The sequence below is a fragment of the Podarcis tiliguerta genome (assembly GCF_965153285.1).
Source record: "Podarcis tiliguerta genome assembly, chromosome: 11".
Lineage (NCBI taxonomy): Eukaryota > Metazoa > Chordata > Lepidosauria > Squamata > Lacertidae > Podarcis > Podarcis tiliguerta.
In genome coordinates this window covers 27,601,558-27,617,402 of record NC_139544.1, presented here as the reverse complement: position 1 = coordinate 27,617,402, position 15,845 = coordinate 27,601,558, and the positions used below count along the sequence as shown (strand labels likewise).

At 40.7% G+C, this 15,845-nt stretch overlaps 1 protein-coding gene across 4 annotated transcripts in view; it reads right to left on the bottom strand.

The window, feature by feature from the left end:
* The window catches only part of SKIC3 (SKI3 subunit of superkiller complex), a 43,912-nt gene extending 29,378 nt beyond the window's left edge, over positions 1–14,534 (bottom strand). Inside the window, exons 1-16 of one of the 4 annotated variants that reach the window (XM_083403630.1) lie at positions 14,312–14,534; positions 12,261–12,355; positions 11,552–11,695; positions 10,919–11,010; positions 9,227–9,302; positions 8,147–8,287; positions 6,523–6,621; positions 6,306–6,414; positions 5,228–5,368; positions 4,592–4,693; positions 3,657–3,796; positions 3,203–3,289; positions 3,001–3,104; positions 2,801–2,927; positions 909–1,088; positions 282–406 (exon numbers count right to left, since the gene is read on the bottom strand). In XM_083403630.1, coding sequence (XP_083259756.1) covers positions 282–406; positions 909–1,088; positions 2,801–2,927; positions 3,001–3,104; positions 3,203–3,289; positions 3,657–3,796; positions 4,592–4,693; positions 5,228–5,368; positions 6,306–6,414; positions 6,523–6,621; positions 8,147–8,287; positions 9,227–9,302; positions 10,919–11,010; positions 11,552–11,695; positions 12,261–12,350 — 1,757 coding nt within the window. In that variant the 5' untranslated portion in view covers positions 12,351–12,355; positions 14,312–14,534. Of the gene's footprint in view, positions 1–281; positions 407–908; positions 1,089–2,800; positions 2,928–3,000; positions 3,105–3,202; positions 3,290–3,656; positions 3,797–4,591; positions 4,694–5,227; positions 5,369–6,305; positions 6,415–6,522; positions 6,622–8,146; positions 8,288–9,226; positions 9,303–10,918; positions 11,011–11,551; positions 11,696–12,260; positions 12,356–12,488; positions 12,511–13,843 lie in introns of those variants that run through there. The other 3 variants (XM_083403632.1, XM_083403631.1, XM_083403633.1) reach the window with 3 other exon arrangements.
* Positions 14,535–15,845: the final 1,311 nt, after the last annotated feature.

The window sequence follows — 15,845 nt, the reverse complement described above, 5'->3', positions numbered from 1 at the left end:
AGCGGCATCCCATGCACAGAGGCACTGCTTAGGGAGAGGTTAGGGGTGTTCATACAGTCCAGTGTGAGCCTTTTGTAACTAAAAAGTGCAGTATTGCACCTCAAATGTTTTGCATAGACAGAATAAAAGGCAGGTTGTTTGTAACTGTTACTGAAATTCAGCAGTAAGCAGTCAAATTCATACAGGATTTGCGGTTTTTTAAAAAAAGTATATGTGCATTATCAGACCATCTGTTTATACTGCCTTTTGCAGAAGACATTGAAATGCAATTATTCTCTTACTCTGCCACTGCTTGTGAATGCTGACCAGCTCTTAAGTAGTGAAGTCCACGACGAAGCCAGGCCCATTTTGCTCTCCCAGCACTTGCTCGTTCCGTTACCTCCGTCAAGATGGCAAGGGCAGTTTGCTAATGTACAAATATAAGGTTATGAATAGTTTATTATGTGTGGATATGCAATTACAAAGAACAGACAAAAGTGTAAGCACATGTCAGCTTAAGTATGAGTCTCTGAAGCAGTTTCTCAGCATTCCTACTACTGTAACAGAAACAAGCAAACACAAAGAAGTTTTTCTGAACTATATCCAGCAGTGTTTGTTCTTTTTGCTATGGTGTTGAGTTGGGGCATCTTAAAGATAAGCTTCAGCTGCATAAAGTGTAATTCTTAGCTGTAGGTATTTATTCACATTTAGGGACTGTAAGCAGTTAGGTCAGAAGGAAATGGAACACATTCAAACAGTGACAATTTAATTAGAGCAAGAATGTATGCAAAATAAGGTAAAGTGACCCTTTGCAACATCAGTGATCAGTGATAAAACATGCAGGAAGAGAAAATGTTTATGAAATGTTTGCATTTTACAGCTATTCTGATCAGTGCAGTACATTAAAATGCTCCAGCTTAATACAGTACCAAGTCTCCAAGCTCGGTGCTTAAGTCCACTACCGCTGCTCCAGCTTCTCCATCCGTTTTATCTTTTTCAAAAGCCTTTTTATAGCAGCCAAGTGCTCTGTTTTTATCTCCAGCTATATCCCTGTAGTATTGGCCTAAGTAGTGGAAAGCACTTCCCAGGTAATTGTCCAGTTTTGCTGCCTGTGAAGAAAAATAACAACACAGTACATTTCAATCCATCATTTTCATATGCAGGCACATGGTTTTTCAGCTGAGGAAACAAAAAATTACAAAAAAGACACCAAAAGAGCACCTTCTCTCATAATATCCTGTCCACACTTTAAAATAATATTTGGCACCTTTCTCTGGGTGCCCCCATTATCAAGAGCAAGATGGGTGGTGAATGGGAAAAGGGCTATCTCCGTTGTAGATTCCAGACCTGCAATGTCCTCCTCCCTTCTAGCAACCTTCAGCTGAAGATGAAGTCTTTTTTTTAATTTACCAGACCTTTTAAAAATGTGGTTGAGCGTCTAGGTTTTATTATGCTGCTGTGATTTAATGAGTTGGTTTGTTTTTTTACTAACCTACTAGCTTTGTACACCACTGTTTTACTGATATGTTTTATTATTGTTGTTAATGTTTCTAAAGTTGGAGGCTCCCTTGGAGTGGCAAGCTCATAATCTTTTAAATAAAATACATTAATGAAGGGAAGGAAGGAAGAAAAGCAAGGAAATAATGAAATTTCAATCTCTCTCTTAAAATCACTAAGAATCTGTGTTTTCTGTGGAGCCATTAACTTAACACTGTCCTCATTATTAATCCAAAACATAAACTACATTTTATAATATAGTATAACTCCCTCTCCCTCTCTCTCTCTCTCTCTCTCTATATATATATATTCCTCCCCCCCTTTTGCTACTTTTGGTTCTCTTGTCCGCATAACAATATTTACCGTGTTTAGGGGTACTCTCCTTTTCCTTTTCCTATTCATATTGAAATACTGCCCCTCAATGAGGCCAAACTTAGATTCACAAAATGTTTAGAGGTGTGCGTACCCCCACATACCCACAGGAAAAAAAGCACTGGGCCCAAATATAAGCCACACTTGAATATACCTTTAACATTGGAGGAGGGAAAAGGAAAAAAGAAAAAATACCAGAAAATAAGCCACTCCCTTCCTCGCTGCTCCTGACTGCATACTGGGGGGTGGGGGAGCCTCGCTGTGTTGCTAGCGACCTTTCCCCTTCCTCACTCTCTCTCCCTTCCCGGCCTTGGGGGAGAGGATGGGGGACTACGCACAGGGCGGGCGCCGCTTCACCACACTCCTGGCACCGTTTGCCCCAGGCTCCTGGCTGCATAAAGTAAGGTCGCAAAGATAATACGCACTTTAACTTTTCACGGTTGGAATTTGGGGAAAAGGTGAGGCTTATATTCAGGCCAATACGGTAAATGGTAAGCTCCTTGGGGCAGAGGCCTCTTTTTGATGTTGTTTTATAACGTGGTAGGCATACCACTGGCACAATGTCAACAAATTTTTCTGAGACTTAATAAGCAGCATGGAGATTCGTATTCGTTCCCTTCATTTATCACCCCAAGGGGGCTTACAGGAACCATTTTGAAGCAGCTAACTTCCGCACCACTAGCTTTTAATAGGTGTGGCAGGAACAACCTGAAACACATAGGTTGCATCTCTCACAATTCCCTTTCCTTCTCATGATAACCACTGTGTGTTCATCTGGAACATTCCAGAACTGGGAGGAACACATAAGGAGAAAGATTTGGCTCCTTGGTTCCTTCACTCTGCCCTTGATTTTCCCACAGGCTAGTAATCAAGATGCTGACCACTGTTTGGAAGAGGAAAAATCATTATGAAATATGTTCAGCTGTAACCCATTTCCGTCCTCATGGTTTACCTTCAGAAACTGAGTAAGAGCTTTGGATTTATTTTTTCTTGTCTCTTCACTCATAAACCAATAAGTGAGTCCCAGGCAGAAATGGAAGTCGGCTATTTCAGCTTCTTTTTCAATAGCTCTCTGGAAACTAAAAAAAGAATATTTATATATATATATATTTGTTTATTTCAAATTTTCTCCCCCAAATGAGCATAGTTTACCTTGCTTCTGCCTGATGATAGTTCTTTTGCTGATAATGAATCAAGCCTTCAAGGTAGTCAGCTTCCGCTAAGTCTGGGTGGGTCTGTTTAAGCTCCTGTGCAATCTATAGTATAAAAAGTGTTATATTCTACAGTTTCATATGGAGCAATGTCATATTTTTAACAACAGGCTGTATTATGGGGGGAAACGGGACATACTAACCTTCAAAGCTTCATCAACAAGCCCTTTATGGAGGCAGGCCTCTCCTTTAAGAGCTATAAGCTTGGGATCATTGTTTCTATCCAAAACCTAGGAACCAAATGCATGTTTGAAATGTCAGTCTTCAGAAAACTGAAGCTACCTTGTGAGAGAAATACTTATTAAACCAAACCTTATTGAAGTCTAAATAGTAGAATAATATTGCCACTCTGTGAACACAATGATTCCTCTGTCTGTCCGCCCAGAAACAGACAATAGTTTCAGAGTATTCAGTAAAGAGACCAGCTTTCCCCAATCACCGCAACACTATGAAGGGGAGACCTAGACTCAATGAAATTCTCCTTCCTTACAATTATAAAGGCACAAAGGACCCCTCAGCATCTTAAACTGGAAAGCCTAAGGCAGATTTCATTTACCAAAGTTGTTTAAAGAGGGGAGGGAGAAGCTATTCACATACCTGTTCAAGGGAACTTATAGCTTCTTTTGCAGAGTCGACACCTGGAATTTTAATCAAGGCCATGGCTTTGAAGCGATGGGCAAGGTTTTTCTGCTGCTGACTGGAACTGGATTCATTAAGTTGTCCCAATATCTTTAAAGCTGCCAAAGAAAGAATTCTAATTCTATGTTTGACTTAAACTTGGTTTAAAAGACATTGTATTTGCCCGTACAGTTTAACATTGCTCTTTCAATACACCACCAATCAATTATGAATTGTAAAATAAACCACTAGCTTGAGAAGTGGTTGACATCTCAACATAGTATCTGTATCCTATGAAGCAATTTCAAGAAAAGGCTATTAAGATCTACCCGTTTGTAACCTATATTTTATTAGCACTATATAAAACATGTGTTCCACCCCCCTCAATTTATAAGCCCACCTTTCATTGAAATGATCCCAGGGTGAATTACAATACAAAACCAGCAATACAGCATGCCCAGTTAGTGGGTTACTATATCTGGGATCATAGAAATCTGAAATAACGTTGACGATAAAATATTAAATATACTAAACACTGAGGTGTAGTACCAATTTATTGCATGTGCCTGCTACAATAAAATTACAGTGGCAGAGAAGGCTTTTTTTCTGTTATTAGTATCAAGATTGTGGAACCAATCTTCCCCAAGAAATCCACCAGATGCAAGAGCCCATTCTTTTTAAACAGACCTTGAAAACCTTTATTAGATTAGCCTCTGGCTGCTGAGCATGTTAGTGGAGTGCTGCAATTCCAGCTTACCACTACTGCTTGAAATTGCTGTTCTACTGCCTCTATAGTTATTTGATTGCTTTATTCACTTTTTACTATTATATTGTTGTTGCCTGCCTTTGGGATATTTTATCAAAAGTTGAACTACCTTTTTTCTAAAGAAGTTGTATTTTAGCTCTGCAATTACCTTGATTGCAAGAAAGAACAGCTTCTTTGTATTTATGCATTTTCACTTGTGCCTTTCCTAAGTAACACCATGCTTCCGGACACTGGCTAGTCTGCTGCAAACCTGGATGGAAAGATTTTGCATGTTTAACATGATTTAAACACATGAGTTCAGATGGAACTTGCAATTACTCAAATTTTAATGCTATTTAACTTTTCCATTCATGAATACCAGACAATAACCATAGCCCCACCCCAGAAGTAACCTGTTCAACTATTATGTTTTGCCTTATGTATATTCGATCTTAGTATCTGATATATTGGAACAACCTCAAACCTACAACAATATACAAATTAGATTTCATATAGATTGGACATAAATTGTCACTCAGAACTAATTTTGAACTCCTCCTTCCCTCAAACAGTGTCTAAGGATAATTTACATTCTAGTGTAGAGTCCTAAAGACAGCATAAATGCTGAAAACTGATTGCATATAAGAATATATCGGAGCCCAAACTGGGAGAAAAAAGATAGTTTGGCCAGACTCAATAATGCCTCTCTAAAAAACAAAGGATAGCATTTCACTCCAATTCAATCATATTATTCCTATAATATACATTATGTACACACCCATTGTTCTCTTCCCATATCGCTCACCTTCTGTTAGCTTTTTTTCACCTTCATCATACTTTTTTTCTTGGAGAGATTGAATCCCTAATCCAATAAGGGCTGGGCCACTTCTTGGGTCAATATCCAACAGTTTCCGACAACAATTCAGGGCCTCATCAGTGAAACTGCCTAGAATACATGGAGGAATTTCCATTTGGCCACAGTTTAGAAGGTGAGAAGAAAACGAAACTCTCTCTAGTGTTTTCGCTATATTATTTTTCTGGCGTCACATACTATTGTCTGAGTTGTCCAAAACAAATACTGAATGTCTTGTGGCATTCAGAAGCATTGCAGCCTCCAACTGCAATGGCTGAGCATAGCCATCATGGCTAGTGGCCATTGATAGTAAAAGCAAGCTGTTTTAACTTAAAAATGCTTACCTTAGCAGTTCTTACTGTTTTGATAAGGCTTAGGCAAGCCTTTTCTTCTATGTTTGATACACTGCTTGTTAAATTGTTACTTGCCCAGAGCTTTAAGAATGGGGCAGAATGTAAATCTGGATATAAATAAAAACCAGCTTTCAGTACTGCACTTTCAACCAGTCTTGGGACACGTGATGGTACATAATGGAAAAGAAAGGAAGCAATAGCATATATGGCACACACATAGAGGCCAAAGGATTTGAAAGCTTTCGAGGTCAAGAATGCTGCCATTAATGGTAATCAGAGCAATACAGGAAAAGGAGATTATTTCAAGACCACTAAGGCAGCTTTATTTCTATGCCCACCAGAATTGTTTTCATTTATTTAAAATACTTATTAGCTGTTCTTCAGCTAAAGCTCTTGGAACAACATACAGAAAGCAGGTAAAAAAAGTGAAAGAGACGGGGAGGGGCAGATGCAACATTTGTCTTCATGAGTCGCTGAATTCCACCAACAAATTTTAGTTTTTTATTTTAGCTCCCCCTCCCTTTTAGAACCTCTTCTGTGACAAACTCAAATCTCCCAGATAATCTCAGAGCAACTCAGATGTATGAAAAAAGTACAGAAAAGCAGCAGATACAGTGGTCAAATAAAAGAAAGTACTGTAGTAAAGAAAAAAAGAAAATAAATAAACCAAAAACTACCTGATTGAATGAATCGCAAGCAAAGAACTTCCAGAGGATAACTCACAGCAGGATACAAAATCATCATATCTTCACAGGCCTTCTTCAGTCTGAAATCCTCATGAGGAAACTTATTTCAGGAGGAGAGAAGCAATTAGCAATGTAGGCAGTTGTCTGTAGACAGCTGTCAATTTCAAAGCAGGATGTTTTACCTTACAGCAAAATAAATAATCCTTACTTTTGACAGACAATGAATGAACTCTCTATAAGTCTTTTGATGCTCTTCACTTGGAATTGGGTCTGAGGAATTCACAGCCTCTTCAAATGCATTGAGGAGCTGAAAAACAAATAGTATAGATACTGCAATATGGAACAACAAAGCCCAAAATGCAGCAAGCTTTTAACAAGTGATGGTGCGATCTCTGGATAATTGATGCACCTGAAGTTTGAAAAGATTCAGTTCTACTACTGTGCCAGTAAATATTTCTTTTCTACACAAAATCAGAGAAAAGCTATCATTACACATAATTGTGTGGTTCTTTCTGGTGATTTTTTTAACGAAGAGTATCCATTGGGGGTCAGAGGGAGGAACTTGTTAGCCATTTGTCAAAATTGCTCCACACCTTCCACAAAGTGCTTTCCCGCCCACAGTGGGAGAGGGAGATAGATAAGACTTCATCTTTTCTCCACGTCCATGAATGGGAACACAGAGTGAATAAATAGCTAGCATCATAAGAGCTGGGCATTCCCTCTTCCCTTCAAGACAGTCTGCTCACACTGGTGCTCTGATCTCAACTTATATTTTCCTTTTTTAAAAAATAAAAACAAAAATCAACAACTGTCACACAGTTCATACAGTTACACATAGTAGGCGCAATGGTTTGGTCCTAAGATTACCAAACTAACATGGTAAAATTGTGAATACTGTGTATTGCTACCAAAGTTGCTATTTTGCCTTTTTCTGTCCAACATGCAGCATGGCTTATTTTCCCATACTACAATTTCCAGTGCCAGGAGAATGCCTTAAGTTCATTTTAATCACCAGAATGAATAAAAGACAGACAGGCAAATAGAAAGGATCTCACTATGATCCTGTTTGCCTTTGGGTGAAGGTAGCCAAAACATTTCCTGCCTTCAACCACAAGGTGGAGCTGGTGACATTCAAGGCTAGTGGGAGAAACGGGATAGAAACGTTTGTTCTCTATGTTCATCCTACGCTTCATACATATTTTCAAGATTTTAAAAACAATTGCAAAATTGCTCTTGGGGTGTAAGCTAGAAAGTCTCTATGACATCACAAGCATTAGTCAATTGGCACTATCCATAGCAAGATTGTCTGTCGATTTACAGAATGGTGGGGTTTTTTCAGAACTATGACTCTATACAAACCGCTTCATCTAGATAGTTTGATTCAAGAACAGAACAGAAGCAAATAATGTACCACATTAAGGGGAAGATGCAGGAAGGACCAATTTAGTGAAATAATTCAGCTCGAGCAAGTAAGCCAAAGCACATAAAGCAGGGACTGAAAAAAATTACCCCAATGCCCTAATGCAGTTATGTGTTATAAGCAGGACTACTGCTTATACTTTCGCACTGCCAAATATTATTTCTACCCTAATAGGTTTTGTGATTTACAGCCTCCAGTTTGTATAAACCAAGAGCTGGACATATGCCATTTAGTCATAGCCTCAAGCAGGCAGTCCTCAGAAAATCACTGTATCACTTCCCATCTGTAAGATGGAAATTCGGAATTATTCCTTCCAAGCTGTTCTAAGATTCAGATACAATTGTTATTCTGAATTTTCTATAGATTTATTGTTTGAAAAACAATATAGCTGAATCAGGGGACGAACCCTTACCAATTGCTGTGTCTCATTATCCTGGAGATGTGTGCCTTCTTCCAGTAACTGGACCAACCTCTTCCATAACTGATGAATCTCAGCTTTTTCTGCACCTTCTTCCTGTCGTATTTTTATTAGCTTCTGCCACGTCCGAGCCACCTGTCAAAAGAAAACCAGTCAAGCTTCAATGTCTTCTCAAATCTGAGACATTTATCGCCTTTGACTACTGGAGCACTGGAAGACATTTCCCAATTCCAGAGATCAAGGCGTATGCCTTTTAATGTAAATGAGGTGTCAGAAGCAATAAGATGTCAGTGTTATGAGATGATTTTGCAGTCTTCTTGCTTACTGCTGCCTACCAAGTCACACAGCTATACAGATTCTTTTAGTGGTATGGTGTGGGCAGTATCTCTCATGACATTTCAAATACCTTGATACAGGTTGCTTCCACACTAATGTTTTCCACATCGTGTGCCTTGATTGATTGATTGATTGATTGATTGACTGATTGTAATAAAATGCAATCGCAGCACCAGCCTTACCTAGTATGAACAGCAAAGCACTATTGAGGCTTTTATGGGCTCCTCACTTCCTTTTCCCATTTAAACATAGACATAAGCATATTTGACTGCACCTTGCTTTCATTTTATAGTGGATGGTGGAAAAGTCATGAATTAGCCTACTAGCTGCCCCTCAAACAAACTTTAGATTTGGGGCAATGAAGTGTTAGATTTCACAAAAAGGGACGCTTTAGTCACCGGCTTCCTCTCAGGGTTGTTCTTTTTTAAAAAGAGAGAGAGAGAGCATGTAAAATATTGCTAGTCCATTATTTAAAAATGGGAGAGAGAGAAGAAAAAAGTAATTAAAGTCCTCCTGCAGACTTGTGGAAACAGAAGTTGACTCTGAGGCAATGTAATGGACAAAAAAAAAGGTATTTCATCTGAAAGCAACAGGGTGCAAGAACAGCCAAGACTGGTGAAGTCATAAAGCTAGTAAATATTTATGCAAAGGAAAATTTGGTGTTTTTTTTTTTGCAAAACAAACATTGATTACTAACATTGATCACAATAAGTTACAACGAACATGACAGTGACTAACCTGAAGGTATTTTCTCTCTCGCTGATACAGCTCCACAAGCTTTCTACATACTTCACACCATTTCTGTTTATCAGTGCTGGGGGAGAAAGACAAAATGTCTACAATATGAGGGTGCAATCCTATTGTACCTGGAAAGGCGGTGTCAGGAGACATAAGATTTTGTAGACCTGCAGCTGGAGCAGGAAATTCACCCTTTGTTGCACTGGCTGTCCCTCTTTCTATATCAGTCCTCTGAGAGCAATAGGAGGAGGAAAGGAATGTGTTGGGGTTCGATGGGGGGGGGGGGCCTTTGAATCTGCCAGCCCTGGAGCTGCCTACTACTTTCCCCTCCAGACTTTTCCCCCTTTAAACCCTGGCTGGGGTGAACTGCATAGGGCTCAAAACTTGACAGTTCTACTGCCATGTATTTTTCCTCCCCATCGTTCTTATATGTATCTGCCTGTTAAGGAAATCCTCAGTTAATATACTTTTTCAATTTAAAATATTTGTTTAACAATCTGCTCTTTTGTACTTCTTTCTTTTTCAATTGTGGCTTTTTCCACTCCATCTTCATCCTGTGAACCTTGCTTCCTGCAGTCCTCTCTCCCCTCTTCTTATGCCATCTTGCAGTCTCCTTTCCCCTTCCCCTTAGGTACTGGGGACCTTCCCCTTTGCTCTTCCTGCCAACCCCTGGTGGTCCTGGCACAGGCTCCCATCCTTTGGCCCCTGCTTCCCCACCACTTCATTTTAGGGCTACCTGCTTCCTGCTTTAGGACTACCCCACTTCTATTTGTCTTCTGCCTTCTCCATCTCCTTCCCTTCAGTCCTACACAGTGAGAAATGTGTTTCTAATTAAGTTTTTGGAGACAAAAGCTTGATCTACTAGCAGAAGCTATCACCGTGTCACGGAAGCCTATCTACTTAAGACAGCCTTTTTTGTTTTCCTTATTGCATTTTCTAGCAAAAAGAGAAGGATCTCTCTAAGTTCAGGAAAATATAAAAAGGTAAAGGTACCCCTGCCCGTACGGGCCAGTCGTGTCCGACTCTAGGGTTGTGCGCTCATCTCACTTAAGAGGCCGGGAGCCAGCGCTGTCCGAAGACACTTTCAGGTCACGTGGCCAGTGTGACGTAGCTGCTCTGGCGAGCCAGCACCAGCGCAGCACACGGAAACGCCGTTTACCTTCCCGCTATAAAGCGGTACCTATTTATTTACTTGCACTTAGGGGTGCTTTCAAACTGCTAGGTGGGCAGGAGCTGGGACTGAAAGACGGGAGCTCATCCCACCGCAGGGATTCGAACCGCCGACCATACGATCGGCAAGTCCTAGGCACTGAGGTTTTACCCACACGCCACCCGCATCCTCAGGAAAATATAGGTGCATGCTAACACACAAAACGTTTTATGGGTAAAGTAATAACATAAAACAAATAGTTGAACTAAATTTCACACTATAATGGATTTTACCATTTTGCATGGGCAACTTTTCTATCATGTTGATTAAATGTAAAAAAAAATTATCAGGGAACAATTATTTATTTTAGGAATGATGGAAGCATTTTACATTCTGCTGGAATACATAAGATAAATTTGACATGGGAATGCTGTGAATACTGTTGTGATAAACACTTCCTCTATAATTAGTATCATAATATTCACCTCAAGTAAATGTTTAGCTTATTTTTTCAAAATGCTGTAAAATAGTTGATTTCCTACCTTTCATAGAGTTCCAGGAGTTTCTGATACACATTAACCAAATCTTCTCCGACATCTGCATGGTTTGTTTTTTCATATAAATTTGCTAAGCCCTAGGGGAAAGTGAAGAATATAACTTTTGAAGCAAATCCTTGTTGGGTCACAACTATCATCTCCATATTCATATCCATTCCTGAGATATAACCATGTTACTGCTTAATAGTTTTTGAAGCATAGCATTTCAAGGTTCATCAAACTGACTGTGTGAAGATAACACTGCAGAGGCAGTGAGTAATTTGTCTACATTCTCCGCATCATTTATAACTTCTAAGCAAGAAAGACAAGCCTTGTTACATGTAGTCAGGAAGATGCCAGAAGATAATCCAATGTACAGTCTACTAAATTTGAATCTAATGTTGCGTACGATTTGCAGAATATTTGCATTTTACTCATATAAATATATGGAATAGGGAAATGGAACCAGTCATATTACAACATCAGCTGGGATAGCTCAGTCTGTAGAGCATGAGGCTTTTAATCTCAGGGTTGTGGGTTCAAGCCCCACATTGGGCAAAAGATTCCTGCATTGCAGGGGGTTGGATTAGATGACCCTCGTGGTCCCTTCCAATTCTACAATTCTATGATTCTACGTACTTGCCATGCTAGCAACTGCCCTGGTTCAAGTTCAGCAGCTTTTCTGTAGGCACCTCGGGCTTGATCGGGTTGTTCTAGCTCAGCAGCTGCCAAACCAATGAATACCCAGGCATTATAGTTATTCTTCTCCTGTTTCAATACTGCCTATAAGAACAAGTGAAAAAACACTGAAACACTTACAATAAGCAATATTAATAAATCATTTCGAAGCTGAAGAAGAAAGCAGAACTGATGCATGCTCAGATGTTATCACCAAAAGATTCTAAAGCTGCAGAAGGAGCCCAAAGTTAAGTGCTTTGCATGTACAAAGTCCCAAGCTCAATCCCAAACATTTCCAGCTCAAAAGATCTCAACAGCAAAGCTAAAGCAAAAAACCTGTTTAAGACACTAGAGTGCTTCTGCCAACAAGAGAAGACAGTACTGACCTAAATGAACCAATGGCCTGGTTCAATATAAGGCAACTCTTTGTGCTGATGATATCTATGAGGATGACAAAACATCCAAACCACCACCAACAGGGCAGAAACAGAAAACAACACCACTGCTGTGCAGCCCAACTTTAGCTTTTAGTTTGGCAGCAGATAAACAAAAACAGCAAGGAACATCAAGACGATGAAGAAATACTTTAAAATATCAGAGAGGAGTACTATGAAGAGAACATACAATTTCACATGCCGAAATCTTAATTGTACATTTGAGTGCTAGTTACCTTGCAGTGTTTCAGTGCTTCTTTGTACTCCTTATTCCTTATAGCATCTCTGGCACTTTTCAATGCTGCTTTCACTTCCTTGTTGGACATGACTACTGGCAAGGTAACGGAAGAAAATTTCAACAATTATACCAGGCCATATGGAGAATTTTCAAAACAATCTTATTTTAATCCCTTCTTTTTCATGGTATTTTTGCTTCTTCTTAAGTGATAATTTATGCCACAAACCTATGATGCAGGGTTTTGCTTTGTTTTGTTTTAGTCCTGCCACTAAATGGACCTCTTCCTATAGGACAAAAATGAGCAATATCATCCAGGTTTATAATTATAGACAATGGTGATTCTAACTCTTCAGAGCCAAATCAACACATTTTGCTGGCTATAGTAAAGAGATATGCTCCCATTTCACATACAGGTAAAACTCAGAAAATTAGAATATTGTGGAAAAGTTCATTTATTTCAGTAATTCAACTTAAAAGGTGAAACTAATATATGAGATAGACTCATGACATGCAAAGCGAGATATGTCAAGCCTTTATTTGTTATAATTGTGATGATCATAGCGTACAGCTGATGAAAACCCCAAATTAACCTCAGCAGTGCCACAGGCTGATAGCATCCATGCCACGCCACATTGTGGCAGTAATTGATGCAAAAGGGCCCCAAACCAAGTACTGAGTACTTGTGCATGCTTCTACCTCTCAGAGGTCCAATGTTGCTCTATTTGCAGTCCTTGTTTTTCTGATTTCATTTAATATTCTAATTTTCTGAGATTGTTAATTTGGGGTTTTCATCAGCTGTACGCTATGATCATCACAATTATAACGAATAAAGGCTTGACATATCTCGCTTTGCATGTCATGAGTCTCTCATATATTAGTTTCACCTTTTAAGTTGAATTACTGAAATAAATGAACTTTTCCACAACATTCTAATTTTCTGAGTTTCACCTGTACAGAAGCTGATTGGATCTTACCTTCAACACTGACCATAGGACAGCATCCTCTACTTAACTTGGGAGAAGAGGCTTGCTCGGGGTGTGGGGCAGGCTACAACCCCACACTGTTCTGACCTGCAACCCCTTACTGCTCCCCCCCCCCCCCCCGCGTATAATTTTTTAATAAACTTTCTGTTTTACAATTTAAAATACTCATTTTTTATCCTTAAGACATCAATGACTTCCCTGATTCTCTTTCCATGGTTCATTTTACATATCATAAATCCTTGCGTATTTTACAAAAACTATACCATTCAGTATTCCATTATTGCATCCATCAAAACTTATTTACACTGTTGAATTTATCTTAATGCCGCCAACATTTTCAGCTGAACACAGTTATTTCCCATATATTCAATAAGCGTTTTCCAATCTTCTTTAAACGTTATGTTCTTCTTGTTCTCTTACTCTATATGTTAAGTCTGCAAGTTGTGCATATTCTGTCAGCTTAAGTTGTTATTCTTCTTTGGTTGGGACCCTGCTCCTTTTCCATTTTTGGGCTAACAAAAGACGGGCTGCAGTAGTAACATACATAAATAACCTTTTCTGACACCTGGGAGCAACCCCTCACTGCTTTATCTGATACGTGCTGCTTGCCCATTCAAAGCTCAGTCGGTTAGAGCCCTAGCGCTGAGAACACGAAGGTCGCAGGTTCGATCCCCGTATGGGGTAACTGCATATTCCTGTCTCGCGGGGTGGGGGTTGGACTAGATGATCCTCAGGGTCCCTTTCCAGCTCCGCAATCCTACGATTAGTTCCTTTTACACGCAATTCAAGCAAGACTAAGGTGTTAAAGCCAAAGCTGCGCGCGTTAATGCCCGGATTTAAACGAGGAGTTAAACGAGGATTCGTTAAAGCAGGGGCCGCAGCCTCCCGAGCCTGACCCAGCTGCTCTTCTTCCCCTCCGCTTCGCCCAGAGGAACCGCAGCCCAGCTCCAGGGAGGGCCGCTGGCCCTTCACAAAAGCAGGCGCTGACGACAGGCACGCCCCGCCGGAGCTTTTGAGGGACCAGGCCTTCCTTCGCCACGAAGCCGCGCGGCGAACAGTCACTCACCGGCTGCTACTGACCCCGGCCACGGCTACCGCCGGTAGCAGACGACCATCAATGCAGCCCGCGCACGCGCGGAAGGCGCCGCCCCTCCTTAGCCCCGCCCCTCAACCGATGTCGTGGAGAGAAAAATCCCTTCAGAGGCGCGCCGCTGTCAAATGCCAAGTCGGCCTTCCGCGTGGCAGAGGTAGTCGTATTTCTCCTTGGTGTCGCGCAGCAAGGCGCGGTTTTGCCAGCCTCAGCTACGACCGAGCCCCCTTTCCAACCCCTGCAATCCTAAACGCCCGTGCCCTCCAGCGTTTCTCCGATGAAAATAGGGACGGACCTAATGGTCAGGGGTCCCTTTACCTTTTTAAGGGGGAAAAACAGGGGCAGTTCAAATCAGAAACTGGGGCAGCTGCTGTAAATCCGGGACTGTCTCTGCAAAATAGGGACACTTGGAAGGTCTGAGCAGTTCCTGTGAAAAAGTCGAATCGAAACACCATAGGGCTTACTCTTGATGGCACTGACGAGAGTGACTTGTCTCTGTTGCTTTATGCCCATAGCTAATTTTCTAATATTGATGTATCGGCTTTCTTACGCCATGAAACACACGTGGTTCTCAGGCGGTCAAGCTGTCAAAGCAATGGCCCTTTGCTTTCAGCAAAGTGGTGAGAGTGGAGTCTCGCACGCTTATTTATTTATTATTGCATTAACACCCCACCTTTCATCCGAGGAGTTCGTGGTGGCATATATGTTTCTTCTCTTACACACGCACCATTTTTATCCTCACTGCAACCTGTGAGGTGGGCTGGGTTGAGAAGGTTATCCAGCGAGCTTCATGAGAGAGTGGGGATTTGAATACCGGTCTTCAGAGTAGTACTAGTAGCCCGCCACTCTGTTAAGCTGCACCACACCAATGGCAATATTCTGATATCACATCTATACCGGTGTGACCAGCAGAGTAAGGCAGCACCTGCAGAGGAGTCCAGCAAAGCTTCAGAGTCTAACCCTGAACAGAACTCAGACGCTGCGATTCTGTGTAGGTCTACTCTACTCAGGAGAAAGTTCCACAGAGTTTAATGAGACTGTTCGGTCATTGCGTGTACCCTGCATAGCAAGGGAAATGCAGCTTGCAAACTGGATTTTTCGTTTTTATTTAAAGCACGCGATCAGGCCTGAGTTATAAGGAGCATACATTCCTGCCCTCCTTTCTAGCATCGTGGAGAAGGGTCATCATGCTGCTATCCAATTCATAGCTGTCAACTTTTTTCCCCTTTTCTGTTCAGGGAAGTTTTTAATGTGTGACATCTTAGTGTATTTTTTGTCTTTGTGGAAGCCGTCCAGATGGGCGGGGTACAAATAATAAATTATTATTATTATTATTATTATTATTATTATTATTATTATTTTCTTGCGATGAATCCTATTCGGAATAAGGGACTTTCCCTTTTAAAAAAGGGAAACGTTGACAGCTATGATCCAATTACACTTGCTCAGAAATCCCGGGTTTCCCCGTCGTTTAGAACGGGTGGCTGTCTAATTTTACTCAGCAGGAGGA